General features: G+C 42.1%; 3 protein-coding genes across 13 annotated transcripts in view; 1 reads left to right on the top strand and 2 right to left on the bottom strand.

Annotated features, from left to right (window-relative positions):
* lama2 (laminin, alpha 2) overlaps positions 1 to 3645 on the top strand; it is a gene marked incomplete at its 3' end in the record, with an annotated part of 276178 nt that extends 272533 nt beyond the window's left edge. For 9 of the 10 annotated variants that reach the window (XM_079525878.1, XM_079525885.1, XM_079525883.1 and 6 more), the window contains 2 exons: positions 1824 to 2043; positions 3013 to 3645. In XM_079525878.1, coding sequence (XP_079382004.1) covers positions 1824 to 2043; positions 3013 to 3173 — 381 coding nt within the window. The remainder of the gene's footprint in view (positions 1 to 1823; positions 2044 to 3012) is intronic. The other variant, XM_079525877.1, reaches the window with a different exon arrangement.
* Positions 3646 to 5465: 1820 nt separating this feature from the next.
* Positions 5466 to 9607, bottom strand: LOC306940469 (inactive Rho GTPase-activating protein 11B-like). 2 transcript variants are annotated; one of them, XM_079525561.1, is made up of 8 exons: positions 9386 to 9607; positions 8440 to 8536; positions 7389 to 7645; positions 7094 to 7245; positions 6720 to 6836; positions 6391 to 6513; positions 6227 to 6269; positions 5466 to 5669 (listed from the first exon to the last, which is right to left on the bottom strand). In XM_079525561.1, the coding sequence occupies exons 1-8, from the start codon at positions 9565 to 9567 to the stop codon at positions 5573 to 5575; spliced, it is 1068 nt and encodes a 355-aa protein (XP_079381687.1). In that variant the 5' UTR covers positions 9568 to 9607; the 3' UTR covers positions 5466 to 5572. The 2 variants fall into 2 exon arrangements, with proteins under 2 accessions (XP_079381687.1, XP_079381688.1); XM_079525562.1 differs by lacking the exon at positions 8440 to 8536 and having other exon boundaries at positions 9386 to 9525.
* A 1661-nt stretch (positions 9608 to 11268) lies between these two features.
* actc1a (actin alpha cardiac muscle 1a) lies at positions 11269 to 17224 on the bottom strand. Its single transcript, XM_079525575.1, has 8 exons — positions 17108 to 17224; positions 14699 to 14853; positions 14293 to 14421; positions 13953 to 14148; positions 13363 to 13524; positions 12875 to 13066; positions 12271 to 12452; positions 11269 to 11698 (listed from the first exon to the last, which is right to left on the bottom strand). The coding sequence occupies exons 2-8, from the start codon at positions 14825 to 14827 to the stop codon at positions 11555 to 11557; spliced, it is 1134 nt and encodes a 377-aa protein (XP_079381701.1). The 5' UTR covers positions 14828 to 14853; positions 17108 to 17224; the 3' UTR covers positions 11269 to 11554.
* Positions 17225 to 17820: the final 596 nt, after the last annotated feature.

The following is a 17820-nucleotide window of genomic DNA, read 5'->3' as shown; positions in this document are numbered from 1 at the left end:
CTAGTTTATAAACTGCAGAAATGAACGATTCAGCCGATTCACCTGGCTCTTGGCTTCTTTTGTTAAATCTGCATCGTTCATAGATAACATTGTGTTTGCCAACAAAATATTTATCAAAAGCCTCTTTCACAGCACTGTATACCTTTTTGTCTGCATCACTTAAGCTCAGCGTGGCCAGAATGTCATCAGCTTTATCACCCATGGTATAAACTAATGAATTTACTTGATAGTCTTCACCTTTTTGGTCCAGTCCAGCAGCAACTCTGAACCTTTCAAACCTCCGGATCCAATTGGGCCAGCTTGGAAAGTCTGAGAAATCAAAGTTTTCTGGTGGACTTATGGAGAACAGGGAATCCATCATCTTCTTCCTGGGCCGTTTTTCTTTCTTTTTTGAAACTTTATTTTTTCAAAAAAAAAAAAATCTTTAATGCAGCTTTAATGCAGGCTAGCGGGATTACACGCGATGCTGTTTCAATAGCACTGAGTCTCTACCCAACTCGGTAGCTCTCTTCTACTACAGTTTCTAACTGCTAGTAGTTAGCTTAGCAACTGACTGGGTTCCTACTAGTGTAGGCTACAAACGTCTGTTTCTTCTCTCCACAAACGTTCTTCTTATCTGCCTCCGATATTCACCGTGACGGGACTCGGGACTTCTGACACCATGTAACAGGCTGTATCAACTCTGTATAATAATCTAGACGAGACTGGCGTGTATCCTTACGTGTGGCTTTATTGACAACTCTTATTAATGTAACACCTCAATAGCTGAGTGCGTCACCTAATGTGTTCCCCCGTACCTGCACACATAGGTTCCTATGCATATCTCCACAAACATGATATTGGGTTAACGTTCCCAATATCCCCTGACGGCGCTGATGCCATGTTCAAACCTTTTCATTTGAATGCCTCCCAGCTTGTTATGCCTGTCTAACATACAGTATTCCACAGGACAGGTTCAGGGTTCGTTTCCATATACGCTATGGCTCGGTTTCACATTCAGGTTCTCAGAACCTAATTTGGGCCTTGCTCAGAAGGTGCTACTAAACCTCAGTTCTGGGAACTCAAAACTCAGAACTTATACTTTCCAAATAAATGTTCTCTATTATAGCAAGAATATCAGATCTACAAGCTCACAGCACACTGTGATGTGACACGTTGTGAGCTTGTAAATCAGATATTCTTTTAATAGTTTTTTTTATTTTTTTGATGACGTACCTCTCCCTATAGGGGTGGTTCTGGAAAAAACAAAAACAAACACCATCACAGGACTTAACAGGTTCTGGAAGGTTTCAGGTTATGAATGGTTTGGTGCTTCCCTTTGTAGTCGTAGTAACAGAGTTCACCCCACTTTGAACCACTTTTTTTTTAACATATGTTTATTGATTTTTCTTTACAACAACAATAGTAATTTCAAAACAATTATTAACATATATTTTCCCCCCCACATCCCCAAGGCAGCACAAATACAAACAAAATATTCGAAGAAACATCAGGAAATGTCCCTAATTACAGAACAAATTAAAAATAAATAATAATAACAACAACAAAAAACACATTACATACAGTTAAACAAACAAATGCACAATGTCCGTCACAGTTCCCTACCCCCACCCCACAGCTGACTACTCCAATTAACCACTATACATCCAAAGCTTCTTCAATATCACCTCGCTTAATGAAGTCCAAGAACTTCTCCCATATCTTGTAGAATACAGCAGGTTTCTTCCTAATTACATACGTTAGTTTCTCATGTGCCAAACTGGTCGTTAAATTCTTGAACCACTGAGCTAATTAACATTCTCTGTGCCCCCCCATCCCCCCAGCTGCTGTTCCACGTCGACAACGGAGCCGGACGAATCACAGCCGAGCACGAGCCAGAGGGGGCGGGCCTGTGTGACGGGCAGTGGCACTCGGTCATTGCCAAGAAGCAGCGCCACAGGCTGGAGCTGGTGGTTGACGGCAAGAAGAGCCAAGCGGAGAGTCCCAATGCTCGCTCCAACGCCTGCGACACCAACGACCCCATCTACGTAGGGGGACACCCTGGTACGTAGAACACCCTCTCCCTCGCTCACAAAATGGCCCCGTCCGAAATCACATACTAGTGACGACTATAGAGCGTCGCAGTCCCGCCCCCTACCCTGGACCAGGAAATGATTCTCCGTTCATTTTCCTCATAGACATTTCAGAAAGTATTTATTTAAAGACGTTTACGCCGCGGACAAAGCCAACTCGAGTCGTGACAAATCATGACAACAAACACAATTTTTTGGGCCGAACAAATAATTAGAAAGAAGAAAAAAAACGGAAGGTTACAACACTTTTTTTGTTGTTTTTCTTCTTTGTAATTATTTGTTTGGTCCAAAATATTGTTTGTGTTGTCATGAGTTGTCACGACTCGAGTTGGCTTTGTCCGTGGCGTAACCGTCTTTAAATAAATACTTTAAGAAATGTCTATGGGAAAAATGCATTGGGATTCATTTCCTGGTCCATGGTAGGGGGCGGTACTGCGACGCTCTATGGTGCTGACTATGGTTAATGACTATGTGTAGCATGTAGTATGTTAGTATGTGGTTAAATAAAAATAATGGGTCGCACACACCAAGACTGCGTTTTAGTTTTTATTCTTGCATGATGGATCAATGACAGACGTTTCGGCTATCCAGCCTTCATCAGTGTCCAGCTGGGTAGCCGGATAGCCGAAACTGGATAGTCGAAACGTCTGTCATTGATCCATCATGCAAGAATACAAACTAAAAGGCAGTCGTGTGTGCGACGCATTACCTTTATTTCTATAATGTGATTTGAACGGGTAACGCACCATAAGTCAGAGCGCGGTGGTCACAAGAAAAGTTATCTATCACTATGTGGTTTCGGACACGTCAAATCTCTCCTGTCTTCATTGTGTTTATTCATGTCTTTTCTACCTGAATCACTCGCTTAGGGCACCTCCTCATCTCTCTCTCTCTTTCTCTCTCTCTCTCTCTCTCTCTCTCTCTCTCTCTCTCTCTCCAGATGGACTTCATCAGGCAGCTCTCTCCACCAGCGCCTCATTCCGAGGCTGTATGAGAAACCTAAAGATTACCAAGGGTGGCAAGACCATGGAGGTCCACTTCAACAAAGGCCTGGAGATGAAAGGAGTCCAGCCTATGTCCTGTCCTGCTCTCGCTGCCTGAGCAGCACTCTGCATCACTGCTTCTATCACTTTTTAATTTCAAGGACCCCCCGGATTAGTATGAATTGTGATTGTAACTCTGAGAGTGTAGAAACAGAACCAAATGTCAGTCACTACCAATAGCTGGGCACCCTCAGGGACCCCTGGGGGTTCCAGGACCTCACTTTGAGAACATACCGGTAGTCAGTAATAGAGTAGTTTAATTCTCCAAAAGATATGATAAAAAATGCAAGCAAACAAAAATGTAATTTGTAATCAAAGCCGTGCAGTGTGATTACATTTACTAGTCTATTTACTTTGTCTGTTGAGGGTTATTTTTCATATTTGTGCGATTAAGTGAATAAATACATCACAAGTGAAGTGCAGTGCTTTTAAGTGGAGGAACAGAGGAAATGAACTCTGGAAGTTTTTTTTAACCTGTTTCATGTAGGGCTACTTAATTACACTTAATTACAGCCTAATATATTTTTCTACTTTGTATCTGTGTCTCTTATTGTTCTACAGTATTTACATGAGTGGTAGCTTCCTGACTGCAGTGCCTTTTAGAAGCATGAAATTGTTCTCGGGCAGTAACCTTGCATCTCCATATTTCAACTTTTTTTTAGGTTTTCGTCAATTAATGCCCTATATCATACTACAGCATTGGCATCACACAAAAGTTGAAAAAATAGCCAATCTACAGACATGTTGTGAGCTTGTCGATCTTTTTTTTAAGAATTTAAAGTTGAAGTGGTTAAAGTGTGTCTGTGGGTTTTGAATGTTTGACCAATGATATGTACTGTATTAACAAGAGCTAAATAACTATTGGATCCATTGGAACACAGGTTGTTCTTTTTTCCCTCCTTTCCTGAAAAGTACTTTCATTTCTGGATGTTCTCTAGGCCCGTAGGCCTAGTTACACCTCATAGCTAGGGTTGGGATCCTTTAGGATTTTAGCGATTCAGGTTCCTTAAGATTAAGTTACGCATGTTGATAACTACTTTTTATATATGTGATGTATGCCATGCTTTTTTGTTATTGCTTAATGTAAATCGCTCTGGATTAAGAGCGTCTGCTAAATGCCTAAATTGTAAATTGTAAGTTAAGAATTCCCTCTTAACAGTTATCTTTAAGGATTCCTATATTTAAAAAAAAAATCTACATAATTTTGGCCATTATTGGAATGTTTGATGAACACAAATCCAAACATACATACAGTATTTAGTTACTTGAGGGGGTTCCAAATGGACCCTTACAGGTCTGTAAGTCTGAGTGTACACACATGTAACAAACCATTTGGCTCCATTTGTATACTCCGTTATGGTGGTCCTTGAAATTAAAAGGTTTGAGAACCAACGGTATTGTAATTGTATAGCAGACATGAAGTCCACATACCAGCTCTGACAGTATTATACACCAGAAAAGGTTCCAAAAATGATGGAACCAACTGTGGTTCTTAATGTTGGATCCAGTTCCTGTTCCGGATCCCAACCCTACTCATAGCATCATTGTCCTTCAAAAACATAGTTGGGCCTACCTTATCAGTTAAGAAACCACCCACATACCTCACAATGGATTGGAAGTATTTTTTTTTGTCCGTCATCTTCTTTGGCAAGCCAGCTTAACAGGATTGTATTTTCTGCATGGCGTGGTTTAAAATAATGTATAAGACAGTCCCTACTCCCTTTAAATATATTTCTGGTGGCATCAAACTGAATATTGTGTTTATTTAAGCAGAACGGTAATGTTATGGTATGTCAAATTATAGACTATAGTATGTTTTGTTATTGGAAGGGGGGGGGGGGGGTGCGTTAAGAAATACATTTATTTTAGTGGCGTCAGAAATAGATTGGTCATGCAGCAATATACGCTTAATTATAAGTTGTTCAGTATATCTGAATGCTTGTCTTGACTGATGGAAGATTTTCCATATTGTGATGCATTGCATCATAGAAAGAAATCATTACATTGTCAATCGTAATCGAAGTGTCGAGGGCAGTGCCAATGCACACCTCTTCGTTACTCATTTAAAATGAGCACAATTATACTTTGGTAGAGATTTAAGTTGTGCAGTCCTTGTCATTAAGAGACTCATATTGGCAGGATATTTTAAATAGTTGTTAGTTTTAGATTCAAGGTTTCATAGTGTAATTTATAACTTACTTACTCCTTAGAGTAAGTACATTTTATTTATATAGCACTTCTCACAGAGAAAACTGTGCTTTACATACAGAGAATAAAAGCAGAAATAAAACAAGGAAGTTCATACAAGACAGAAAAAGGTCTATACAATCAAGACTAAATAATACAGGGCTGAAAAACATCAGAACGAATACCATTTGATCTGCAAAAGTTTATTCAAATAAACATAACACATAAAAACAGATAAAACACATTTAAAACAAATGTCATAAGTCAAAGTTACAATGTGCGACGCCTTTTCCATGTAGTCATGTTCAGTTTCCCCACCCTTAGGAGAACAGGACAGCCATCCGTGGATTGTCCTCTGGCGAGTGTCCTGATAAGAGGAACAGAGACCACCAAAAAACACCTTTAAAAATGTCTGGATTAAGAAAAGGAAAAAAAAGCACTACAAGCTCAGACTAGAGACTTCGTGCCACTGAGCGTGCTCTGAGCGTGTACAGTATATCTGCCGTTTTTGAATAGCAGATATACCATTAGTTGTTAAAATCTGAAATGACAGCAAGACTCACAAGACTACAATGTTAAGCTGCGCCATACAACACAGCTTCATACGATGATCGAGGTCAGCACATTTGGGCAAGTGGCTATGGCCGTTTTTAGCCCAATGAGTGTTTTTTTTGTGGAAAACTAATGCTCGTTATGGATTCAGAATCATGAAAACCCCCTAGTTTGGCACATCACATGTTACTTAAAGCATAATGATTTTTTTGCCTTATAGGTTAAGGTATGGTCAGTGGTCACATATAACCTCCTATAAAATAAATTGCTCAATGATATGACAGCCGGTCAGCAGGTAGATTCATGAATGTATGTATACTCGGACAACAAAAAATAATTGGCTGCTGGAATGTACTAATTTATTTTCATTACCTTTCTGGGGTTTCATCTGGCATCCCGTTGTCCTCTTGTTCCTCTATTTAAAAAATAATCCAAGTGTAGCAGAATCATAGTTTCAAATACAGACTCATACACTCTAGGATTAACATTTATATCCTGCAAGGTTCTCAGTTGTATTCATGTACAGTATTACCTACCTGTATAAAGTGTGTATTTCCTGAACTGTACAACACTGGGGAAGGTCTCCACACCTAGACTCCTCCTGAGGGAGGGTCTTTTTTCTCCAACCTGCTCCATCACTGGGGTCCTGGGTGGGGTCACTGCACTCGTTTGAATAAAAATAAAGAATTGACAATGTTATGAGATAACAAACCAAACTAAAATATCAATGCATCTGCTTTTGATATCCCCTCTCTGATCATTAAATTAGTCAAAAATGTATAGGGCTTCATTTTTTTCTAGAAATCAACTGTCAACTTATGGTCAAACTGTACACATTTTACAAAATGTTATGACAAATAAATACCTTTTAGACAGTGGCCCTTTGTGCGTGTTCCTCCTTCTATCCCTATGGGGACAGTGTCTTGCAAGGGTCTGAAGTTGAGAAACTCGACACCATCCATCACAGCCTTTGGAACCACGCCTGTACATTAGAACACCATGGAGAACAGAACATTCCAATATTGATTTCACAATGGCTATTTGAAATTAGTGGTATAATTAAAGGATTGAATCTAGAAAATGTATAAAAAACATACACTAATCAAGCCACATAACAAATGACTTGGTCGACTAGACCAAACTGACTTATTAATAGACTACGACTTACTTTATAATTATGCACAACAATCCTTCCAGAAGTGTACTCTGTACTGTAGCACTAGCAAATGTAGCAATTACCAAATATGTGGGGATTCTCAATGAAGAAGTGTAGAACTTCAACCCTTGCTTCAAGGCGTCCTTCAGACATCTCCACTGTGTTGAGAGGGGCCAACAGGCACGGAGTGAAAACTACGGCCAAGTTACTGCTGGTCATCAGGTTCTCAGCACATCTGGAAGAGTACAGAACAAGCAATTGTTAATTTCACTCAGTTTCGGTCCCTTGCGGAGGAAGTTCAATTGAGATAAAGCATATGTGTTAGTGTTGTATCATATTTGTCAAGGTCCCCTTGATCCCAAAATCAGCATCCCAAACCTTTGAGAAATGGTGGAGAGGAATGTGAAGAGGTAACGCAGAAGGGAGGTGTTTGGGGCAGGCAGGAGGCAGGACAGCAGGTGGGTGGCTGCAATCCTCTCATCCTGTTTGGGCAATGCCTGGGCCTGGAGCAGGGCTGCGTGGACCTCGGAGGGGAAGAGGGGCTCTGGCAGCTCTCTGCAGAAATGTTTGAGGAGACTGGCCACATCAGAGGGGAGGGCTGTGGACAGGCACCCCTCCCCAAGATTCAGCTTCGCCTGAAAGCAGGAGATTTGTACACCACAACTTTTGTACTGGATAAAATAAAAAGCTTAATTCACATAAGCAATACCTAGCAACTATGAAATACTGTTCCTAAAGAAACTGACATTGCTGTGATGTGTTATGTTATGTTGGCTTCCACATGTGGAGTTATTTGCCTCTCCATTGATATATAAATATATCATGCTGACAGACTGCTGATGACTGCTGTTTTGGAAGCCAGTCTATGGTTGCAGTAGGTCAGCATTGATGACTCCAATTAGACAAGTAAATGGAACAGGTGCAGGGCATGAGCTAGACTTCAGTTTGAATGAAGCTTCTAGGTTCAAGTATGAAGGAGTAGACCAGGACCAGTTCAAAGTAAAAAACAACTGAGGAGAATAAATAAAAGTGGAAGCATGTGTGGGTTCTCTCCTCAAGCAAGCAAGTGCAAGTCTATGTAGAGTGAAATTCTGTGATGTGGACATGGTTTGTGGACACAGGTTTAAGTTACAGTGTTTAGTGATCATTGTATTTGGGTTATTGTTTGTTCAGGTACTGTATGTGTTCCTGTGAGGGGCCTGTTCAGACAGCTGGGGAGTAGTGGGACAAAACTAATGTCATGACTCATGAAGAAACCCCAGAACGTGGGACTGATTCATTTCTCCACACAGTCATCCACGTCACTTAAGAGTTCAAAGGCGGTGTGTCACAGCACAACAGGTACAACGTTCTGTGTGAACACAAAACACCAGTTAAAATGTTTTATAATTATTTGTAATATAAGAATCAAAAGTAAATGCATGCATACCTTGAGTGCCTTAATGCGAATTGAAGAACCTGGCTGTCTAAACAAGCCCACTGTCCCCGCTCTCTCCAGAAGGAATGAACAAGCTTCCAGCAAAATGCTGAGGGGAAATAGAAAGAATCTGATCGATTATCATAAAGATAAAAGGTGTGATATGTCATATGTATGGTATGATGAGCCACAGCATAAGGCATAAAACACAGGTGGAACTTTATCTGACAGGTGTGATAAACTAACAGGATTGATATACATGTAAACAAGTATGAATTAGTAGAGTTGTGTGTCGTGTCATTTTCCAGCTCACAATATGTCAAAATGAGGCATTAGAGTTAGCCACAATTTGCAACTAGGCCTACTAGACTTTTGTTAATTAGGTTTAATCTAGTTGCAACACCAACCAGTGACAGTGACATTCATCTAAACAACAGTTCTATAGGATTGCATTAAACGAGTAAACTCACCAACATTGCATCTGTATGGAGAACTTGTATCAGCCCTTTGGACCCTTTCTATCTGCAAAGTTTTAATTTTGTAAAAATCCAGGTAGACATGTTATGGCTTATGAGCTACTTTCTGTCAATGAATTCCATGCAGGTGATTATTTTTCTAAGTGTTCCGAGTTAGGAAGTGCTCGTTGGAAATCACTCAGCGGTCCTGTAGGCCTACTACCCGTTTTGAAATTGCACATAATGCAGGAGGCTGCGTTATTGAAAGCCATCACCTGCACTGCATTTCTTGGCAGGAAGTAGCTCATAGAACAGGTCAGTGGATTTTTATAAACACTTTGCAGATAAGAGTATAGTACTATAGTTCAAGCTTTTCGTACAGCTGCAATGTTGGTTTAACGTCTAATACAAACAAAAAGGACGTTCTGTTTGGCTGTATGGACAATAGTTGGTGTTGCAAATTGTGGCTATATTAGAGTGTGCATACTGCAGTTTACACTCACCAGGGTACCACTCCATACTCTGGAATACAGCATCCAGGTAGCTTCTCCAGAGGAAGCCCAAATACCTTTCTTCTACCTGTAAACGTTATCTTCCTCTTCCTCTGACAGTTGAGCTGAACAGATATGCCATAGACAAGTTGTAGTTGGAAGAGAATGGCATTCCTATATGTAATGTTCATCATGGTAACAAGAAAACAGTGCTCTGCTCACTCAGGGAACTGATATGGTAATCAGAGCCTATAATCAGAGCCTATATGCACCTGGTCTAATTATGCTCATCCTATCACATGTGAAACAGTGTTGTCAGATTTTGCAACACAGCTCTCTCTCTCTCTCTCTCTCTCTCTCTATAGTAAGACGGAAATTCAAGCTTTTTGTATACAGATGCAATGTTGGTACGTTTGACGTTATTTAATACAATTATAGGACGTTTCTGTTTGGATGAATGGGCTGTCTATGGAAGGTACATTTCCATAGTCACTCTGACTCACTCTATGCCCAATGCAGACTCATTGCATCGGCATTATAGCACTCCGTTTGTAGGTGTGGCGCAACCATATAGTTGCTGACAATTTAAAAGTTTGGTTTTGTCATACATGTTGTGGGTGTGAAGGTTTTCTATATTTTATTTGAGATGGAAAAGGTATTTTTGTGTTGTGTTCATTATTTCAGAAGTGTAAGAAACAGTACCAGTATATCACCAGTAGGTGGCGAAGTATCACCAGGGGAACAGAGTGTGTGAGGTGTGTCAAGTCTCATGTGGACTGAACTCACGTGATTTCTGAGAGTTTGTTCAGTCAATCAGTCATACCATGAAACACATGCTGCTGTGAGATACTGAGCATATATAATATCTATTTTGCAGGTGAGATGGTTATACTGGGAATGCACATGCTGTGGGATTATGTTATGGGATGATGTATGTCTGGATTGTATTTTAACTGTGTGTAACTTTGTTTTGGGACAAATATCATGTGAAGGGAGAGTCAGAGTGAGTTGGAGTTAGCTTAGCAACTAGCATGGGGCCTAGCTTCTAGTAGCTGCAGCAGTGGCAGTCTAAGGCAGCCATGACAGGGCATTGAGTGAAGTTGTGCTAACTAATTTGGGTTGGAGGAGTAATATAATGGATGTGATACTGTGATCTTATGTGAGAATGTGATGTAAACAGGGAAGTGGGTTATTTGAAAGAAAGAGAACTAATATGTGAATTGTGATTGTTTACTTACTGTGACCTGATTATTGAGTAATGGTAATGTTTTGGGATTTGATTATTTGACTTTGTCATGGTGATTTTCTGACAGTTTTTGTTCAGTCATACCATGAAACACATGCTGCTGTGAACATTGTGCAGTGTGTGATACTGAGCATATATAATATCTATTTTGCAGAAAAAGCAACAACAAATAAACAAATGTGTAACACCAGTTGGAACCAGCCGTCTATCCTTCTTGGTCCCGTTACATAGGCTACTCACCATGCAATATTGATTTCTGCGACTTGGAGTTAGCTCCCTAGGTTAAAAAGTGCCAGAGACTGACTTTGGCTAAAAAATAAATAAATAATCATTCCGTTGCTTCATTCACTCCCTGAGCCCTCGTCCGGACAAGATAATACTCTTGAATATTTTGAATGCATGGCCATTCAGGGGCTCCGTACTTTACAGTTGACATTCTAGCTCAATTTCAAAATGGTGCCATTGAAAATCATCAGTCTACATAATTAATGTAAATCATGATTGCCACAAGACCACTAGATGTCACTAGCAGGCCAGTGATATAGCCAATTATACACTGTAAGCCTGGTGTTAATAAGCCTACACATATGTTGTTTGTTTGGAATTCTTATCTCTACGGTATACCAGAAAGACATAGAGAGACATAGAATCTTGTCACATACGCTCACAGGCTATATTTATTACAACAGTACATGTATATACAGTAAACGGCACAGTAGTACAAATGCAGACGGAAGGAAAGTTTTTTGTTTTGGAGTGTTGTTGGTGGTTGGAGATTTTAGTCTTCATTTATGCTCCGACATACGACGGTGTAACTCGGTGTGACGGTGTCACTTGCCGCTTGCTGTCGAGAGCCGATCTACGAGCTCACGTGTGAAGCTTGTAGATCGGCCCTTGGCGGCAACCATCGTACAACAGAGTGTAAAAGAGGCTTTTTAGAAGCACTTCCTGTGGACGATGGATGGTCCTGCCTCATCGTACTCCTGCTTGCTGATCCACATCTGCTGGAAGGTGGACAGAGAGGCCAGGATGGAGCCTCCGATCCAGACAGAGTACTTCCTCTCGGGGGGAGCGATGATCTGGAAAGAGCGGAAGGCAGATGGAGGTGTGAGTCAGTCGTAGAAACTAGAAGTGCATGCTTTTAAGTGGAGTGCACTGTGATTGTAAAAAGCTGAAGCACACGTATTTCACTGCCTGCAATGTTGCTCAGTGCGACATGCGTTGTACACGTGACAAATAAGATTCAAGCTGCCATGCATGCTTTAGGCTGCAGTGCGTAGTGTTGGCAGCAGCATAGACTGTCACTATTGTCCTTGTGCTTGTGTAGAGTGTAGACCTACAGGCACAGTGCTGACTTTTAAACACTTAAGGTGGTTGCACACTGGGCGCGTTTTTCGGAAAACCGATGGAGAGATGCCGCTAAAAATCCGAAAAACGCGCTCTGTGTGCAGGGACCTTAAAACCTTTGTGTTGAATGAGGTCCCTCAAGGGTTCTGTACTTAGCCACCTCCTTTTCCCCTCTGCATCTAATGTCTTTTCTGCAAACGGCAAATCTAGAAGCTCACAACACATCGTATTGCAAGCGTGTAGATTCTTTCTATTATGTGTTGAGTATAGCTTGTGTTGCTCTGTTGCCATGTGTGCGGCTCACCTTGATCTTCATGGTGCTAGGGGCCAGGGCAGTGATCTCCTTCTGCATGCGGTCAGCGATACCAGGGTACATGGTGGTACCACCGGACAGCACGTTGTTGGCGTACAGGTCCTTACGGATGTCAATGTCACACTTCATGATGCTGTTGTATGCGGTCTCATGGATACCGGCAGACTCCATACCTGGTGACAAGAAGAGACTAGTCAGTCAAGCATCCACATTGCTCACCTACCCAATCAATTACATTGATTTTATTTATATAGTGCCAAATCCCAAGTTGTCTCATGACACATTTTACATATACATTATTTGGGGAATTTTAACCTGTTTAATGACATGCCCAAAATTGGGATGCCAGGGTTAATGTGGTCAAAAAATGTGTGTGTATGTGTCATCGGTTAACCACTAGATGGAGCAGTTTTTCCTGCATTGCAACAGCCACTCAACCATGGGCCTATTATGAAACATGATCACACGCCGTTATGACTTGCAGAATATGTCTTCCTGAGAGGAAGTAACTCTATAGCTGGTAAATGCCATGTGGAGGTTCATGAAAGGGTGACAGCGAGGTGGGCCGAGGGCAGGGAGGGGAGGGGACACCCACCGATGAAAGAAGGCTGGAACAGGGTCTCGGGGCAGCGGAAACGCTCGTTGCCGATGGTGATGACCTGGCCGTCGGGCAGCTCGTAGCTCTTCTCCAGGGAGGAGGAGGAGGCGGCGGTGGCCATCTCGTTCTCAAAGTCCAGAGCCACGTAGCACAGCTTCTCCTTGATGTCGCGCACGATTTCACGCTCGGCTAAGGGGAGGAAGGTTCGAAAAGTGAGATAAAGGCTATTTTTACACTGTCAATAGATCAATTAACATTGGCTTTTTCTCTGTATACATTTCTGATTCAATCATTTCAATGAACATACTGCTCAAACATCCATCCTTTACAACTACACTTCCTTCAACTTAAGCTGCCAATAAACGAGTCCTGAGTGGAAATTGTCAGTGACCTGACACTCAAAGAGTAAGGTATATACGTGACTATATAGCCTATATGGCCCTATGTGATAGTCATTTAGATATTGCTGATGATTTGTGACTTACCAGTGGTGACAAAGGAATAGCCACGCTCTGTCAGGATTTTCATCAGGTAGTCGGTAAGGTCGCGACCGGCCAGATCCAGGCGCATGATGGCGTGGGGGAGAGCATAACCCTCATAGATGGGCACGTTGTGGGTCACACCATCACCGGAGTCCAGCACAATACCTATACAGCAGGAGAAACAGCACTTCATTATAGGAAGGCAGTGTGGGACATATAACCTTTCAATATTTGTAGTATTTCGCTGCAGAAGTGAAAAAGATCACAGAGACTTGCATGAAGGAACTTGCCTTGACAAACATCATGTTGATCGAATGCTATTGTCTCCTTTAAATTATTGGGGAAGTGATAAACAAATTACCTCAGGCCCAGATGATATGCCGGACCTTGTTTAGCAACTTTAGCCCGATTTATAGTTTTAAAGTCGATTTAAAGTCTGTACGTGTTGCACAGTACCTGTAATTACCATTACCAATTGGGACACCAGGCTGAAATCTGTTATCACAATGATGAATGCCTGGGTGATGAACTATGCACACATAGGCCTATGGTAACACAAAGTGTGGCATTATTGTACAAAGAGAAAGACTCACCGGTGGTACGACCGGAGGCGTACAGGGACAGCACAGCCTGGATGGCCACGTACATGGCGGGGACGTTGAAGGTCTCAAACATGATCTGGGTCATCTTCTCCCTGTTGGCCTTGGGGTTGAGGGGGGCCTCAGTCAGAAGGGTGGGGTGCTCCTCTGGGGCCACACGCAGCTCGTTGTAGAAGGTGTGGTGCCAGATCTGAGCAGCGGAGGAGAAGGGGAAGATTAGTGGGTGAGAGCAATATGAAGCATAAGGCTACTCTGCTGTAGGGCTGGATGATGTGGGATAAAAATCTAATTTAATCTAATCTAATCTAATTTTTACCATATTGATATCTCTTACCTTCTCCATGTCGTCCCAGTTGGTGATGATGCCGTGCTCGATGGGGTACTTCAGAGTCAGGATACCTCTCTTGCTCTGGGCCTCGTCGCCCACGTAGCTATCCTTCTGACCCATACCCACCATCACACCCTGCACACACACACACAACAGTTAGGACATATTTCAGGCACAGTACAGTAGCCTATACATCTCGCCTCATGCACACCCCATAAGAACTGTAATAGCCCATCAAATGAAGATTAACAACCAAAAGTAACAACCCAATTCCTTATAATACAGTATACTGTGTATAGCAACATATTTATTTTGTAATTTTTGAATAAATATTAGAATTTTTTCAGAAAACTTGAATCAATCACTATGTCACCCCCTTGACATTTGTTACTGTTACAACAATGATTCTCACCTGGTGACGGGGGCGTCCCACGATGGAGGGGAAGACAGCGCGGGGAGCGTCATCACCGGCAAACCCAGCCTTGACCAGGCCAGAGCCGTTGTCGCACACGAGGGCGGTGGTCTCATCATCGTCACACATGATTGGTCTTTGTTTCGGATGGCCTTCTGCAGAACAGACAGAGAAGAAGCAAGGAGGTTAGCACCGTTGTACGATGAAGTATTTTAATAAACTAACAGGCTTGAGCTGGAGCGCTACATTGACAAGGTTGGACACACTATGGACTTAACTTGATGTGTTGTTTATAGGCTATATTGCTCTTCTTTTACCAGATTAGTTGTGTGCCTTCACAGCATCATGCTGTGATATGTTGTGAGCTTATAGATCTGCTTTCTTCGGTGCGAGACACATTGTGCAAATAGCCTAATTATAAATCAGGCTTTAGTCTTTATTTTAAGTCGTGGTTCTTGTAATGTTTTGCCAAGAAAAGAAAAGACTAAGCAACAATACTAGGTTACAGACATGTCTGAATAATGTCTGTTGTTTTAAACCTACACAGAACAGACTTTGCAGTGTGTGTGAAACGAATCGATGCAGCGCTGTGTTCACACATTATGATAACCTTATTGTAACAATGGTTCATCTCACAACTCTCTGCCAAACCAAAGAGGGACATAGGCCTAGCAGAGCAGCCCTCCAGGCCACACACACACACACACCATTCTATTTTAAGCCTTGGCGGCCCTTGACTGTCATCCTCCCTCCCCCATCCCTCCCTGGTAAAGTTGGGTGCTAGTTAACAGCTGAGAACTGTTGACAAGTGCCACAGAGGATCCAGGGGTCCATCCACAGCTGTTAGAGAATAGTAGCCTCCTGTGTTTAGAGCCTAGCTGTGACCATGTGCTGCCGACCGTTCCTGCAGCCAGTCAGACAGCCAATACGGCTCCTGTGTCTGTCTGTCTGTCTGTCTGTCTGCATCCCAACTGCTACTGTTAGCATCCCCTCCTCCCCGCTCAGAGAGCTGAAAATGCTTTGACCATTTTCAAGCCAACCATGAGTTCCTTCACTTTGAAATGGCTGAGCTACTGTACTGCATTTAATCCCCAGCACTGATTTAACTCAGAGTATAATAAAAATCACACTTGTGTGTGAGCAGCACTCATCATACATGTTCATACATCACATTCCAATCAGCTGAGCACATTCCGTGCTCATACATACACAACACATGTATACACACAAAGCTGTGCATATAGCGCCGCTCAAAAAATTGACCTGTAACTTCTCCCCCCCCCCCGCGGCCCGCCCACACACACAAACACACACACACACACACACACACACACACACCAAGATAAGTAATGATGCAATGCATGAGTCTGATGAGAAATGTGATGCGTAACCTTGACAAAGGAAGGCCTTGCACTGAACATTGCACAGTAAAATCCTCAGTCTTAATTTATCCATTTGTAACTCTGAGAGTGTACAAATGTAACCAATTGGGCTTGCAAGGGTCCATTTGGTTATATTTGTACACTCTCAGTGTTGAATTAACAGTCAGGGTTTGACTGCGATAACATTTTCATAATGCTGAGACATCCCTCTTTGGTGAACAACAGTGATAAATCAATGTATCCTTTTCTGTCAGCTGTATTTTCAAGATTCCTCTCCAGTCTCCACTATGGTCTTTCTTCTAAGTTGATTTGTCCATAATGAATAAATGAATCCCCCAAAGAGTGTGTGAGGAGTGTGGAAGTCTGCAGCAGTCATCTCACGATCCCTTCTCATATAATCCTCAAAGAGAACAGGTCACTGTTCACACATCAGTCTGAGCTGTCAGTCAATAACAACAATCATGTTAAATTCACTGCAAACCATTTCGGTCCCTGTCTTTCTTCCACCTAATAGTAAGTAGTAGTAGTAAGTATTAATTTATCTCTGCGTGAGAGAAAAATAAAGAGAGTGTGTTCTCTTTCTCTCTCCCCTCTGTCACTGAGATCACATCACTGTCATTCTCACTTCAAGGTCTTTGCTCTCCATCACTTCCTGGTTCTCTTTCACTGGTATTCACGCCAAGATTTCGCCAACACTTTCTGCTCTACCCATTGATTGCTGCTCACAGTTCAAATGATCTACACAGTAACATCCGGAGTGAGAGATTTAAAAATCTTTAAAAATAACTATTGTGATAATAAATTAAATAAATCGGAAGCTTCAGAATTCAGATTCTGCAGTGACAGAAACAAAACGTGGTCACAAATCCACAGTGTAGCTGTTGTAGATCCTACTTGGACTATAGCCAGTATTGCCGTGGCCTCTCTGTAAGTACATCCATAAAAGTAGAAGAACCAGGAGCCTATACAGCACAGCACAGCACAGCACGGCAAAATGCAACAGAAGAGAAGTTGTAGAGACACTCACCAAGTTGGACTGCAAGACTGGAGTTTAGCACCGGGACAAAGGACTAGAGTGAGAGGGGCTCCTTAAATATGCCCCGGCATCCTCATGCTGGGGGCCCGACACTAGGGGGGTGGGGGGAAGAGGGGCTGGGAGGTGGTGGAGGGGGGCGGGCCTCAGGAGTTCACACAAGCCCAAATATGAATAAGCCACTGGGTGAAATGGTTCAGTAAAGTGGATCCTGTGTCAGGGACACCACTTAAACTGTTGTGATGTTGCCCAGGAGGGGGGGTCAAGAGGGGGTTGTTATGAAGATCATTTCCACCATGACGTACAGTATGTTTATGATCGTTGAAAGGGGCGTTGGGCTGCAAGAAGCAAAAAGGTGAATGCTGTAATAGTCTGTGAAATTCTCCCCTATAGTTGAGGAGCTCGAGATAAGATCTTCAAGTGACATACACATAAGGCAAGGCAAGTTTATTTGTATAGCATATTTAAACAAGTCAATTCAAAGTGTTTAAATAATAAAGGACATGTGAACATAATACAAATAAAAAGTAAGAGAGTAAAGTTGTTGTTCAGAGTCCCCATCCGTACTTTCTTCCTCCTTTTCCCCACTCCACCAAATCTTGTTGCTGAAAATAGCCAGTTTCCAAGCTAACAATGTGTCGCTTTGCAACGTGTTGTGAGCTTGTAGATTGGCTATTTTCACCAAACTATTTAGCCTATTATGAGTT

Source organism: Electrona antarctica (genome assembly GCF_951216825.1).
Source record: "Electrona antarctica genome assembly, chromosome: 17".
Taxonomy (NCBI): Eukaryota; Metazoa; Chordata; class Actinopteri; order Myctophiformes; family Myctophidae; genus Electrona; species Electrona antarctica.
The sequence above is the reverse complement of the archived record's forward strand: the minus strand, read 5'-3'. Positions and strand labels throughout refer to the sequence as shown.

What these genes read in the sequence shown, in the direction of transcription:
- LOC306940469 (XM_079525561.1), bottom strand. Translation starts at nt 9,567, where the DNA reads ATGATGAACATTACATATAGGAATGCCATTCTCTTCCAACTACAACTT. An exon ending in GAGTATGGAGTGGTACCCTG is followed by an intron (nt 8,537 to 9,385) that starts GTGAGTGTAAAC and finishes ATTTCCCCTCAG; the next exon opens with CATTTTGCTGGAAGCTTGTT. An exon ending in CCAGATGAAACCCCAGAAAG is followed by an intron (nt 5,670 to 6,226) that starts GTAATGAAAATA and finishes TCCTCTTATCAG; the next exon opens with GACACTCGCCAGAGGACAAT.
- actc1a (XM_079525575.1), bottom strand. Translation starts at nt 14,827, where the DNA reads ATGTGTGACGATGATGAGACCACCGCCCTCGTGTGCGACAACGGCTCT. An exon ending in CGCCTCCGGTCGTACCACCG is followed by an intron (nt 13,525 to 13,952) that starts GTGAGTCTTTCT and finishes CCTGCTGTATAG; the next exon opens with GTATTGTGCTGGACTCCGGT. An exon ending in CTAGCACCATGAAGATCAAG is followed by an intron (nt 11,699 to 12,270) that starts GTGAGCCGCACA and finishes CGCTCTTTCCAG; the next exon opens with ATCATCGCTCCCCCCGAGAG.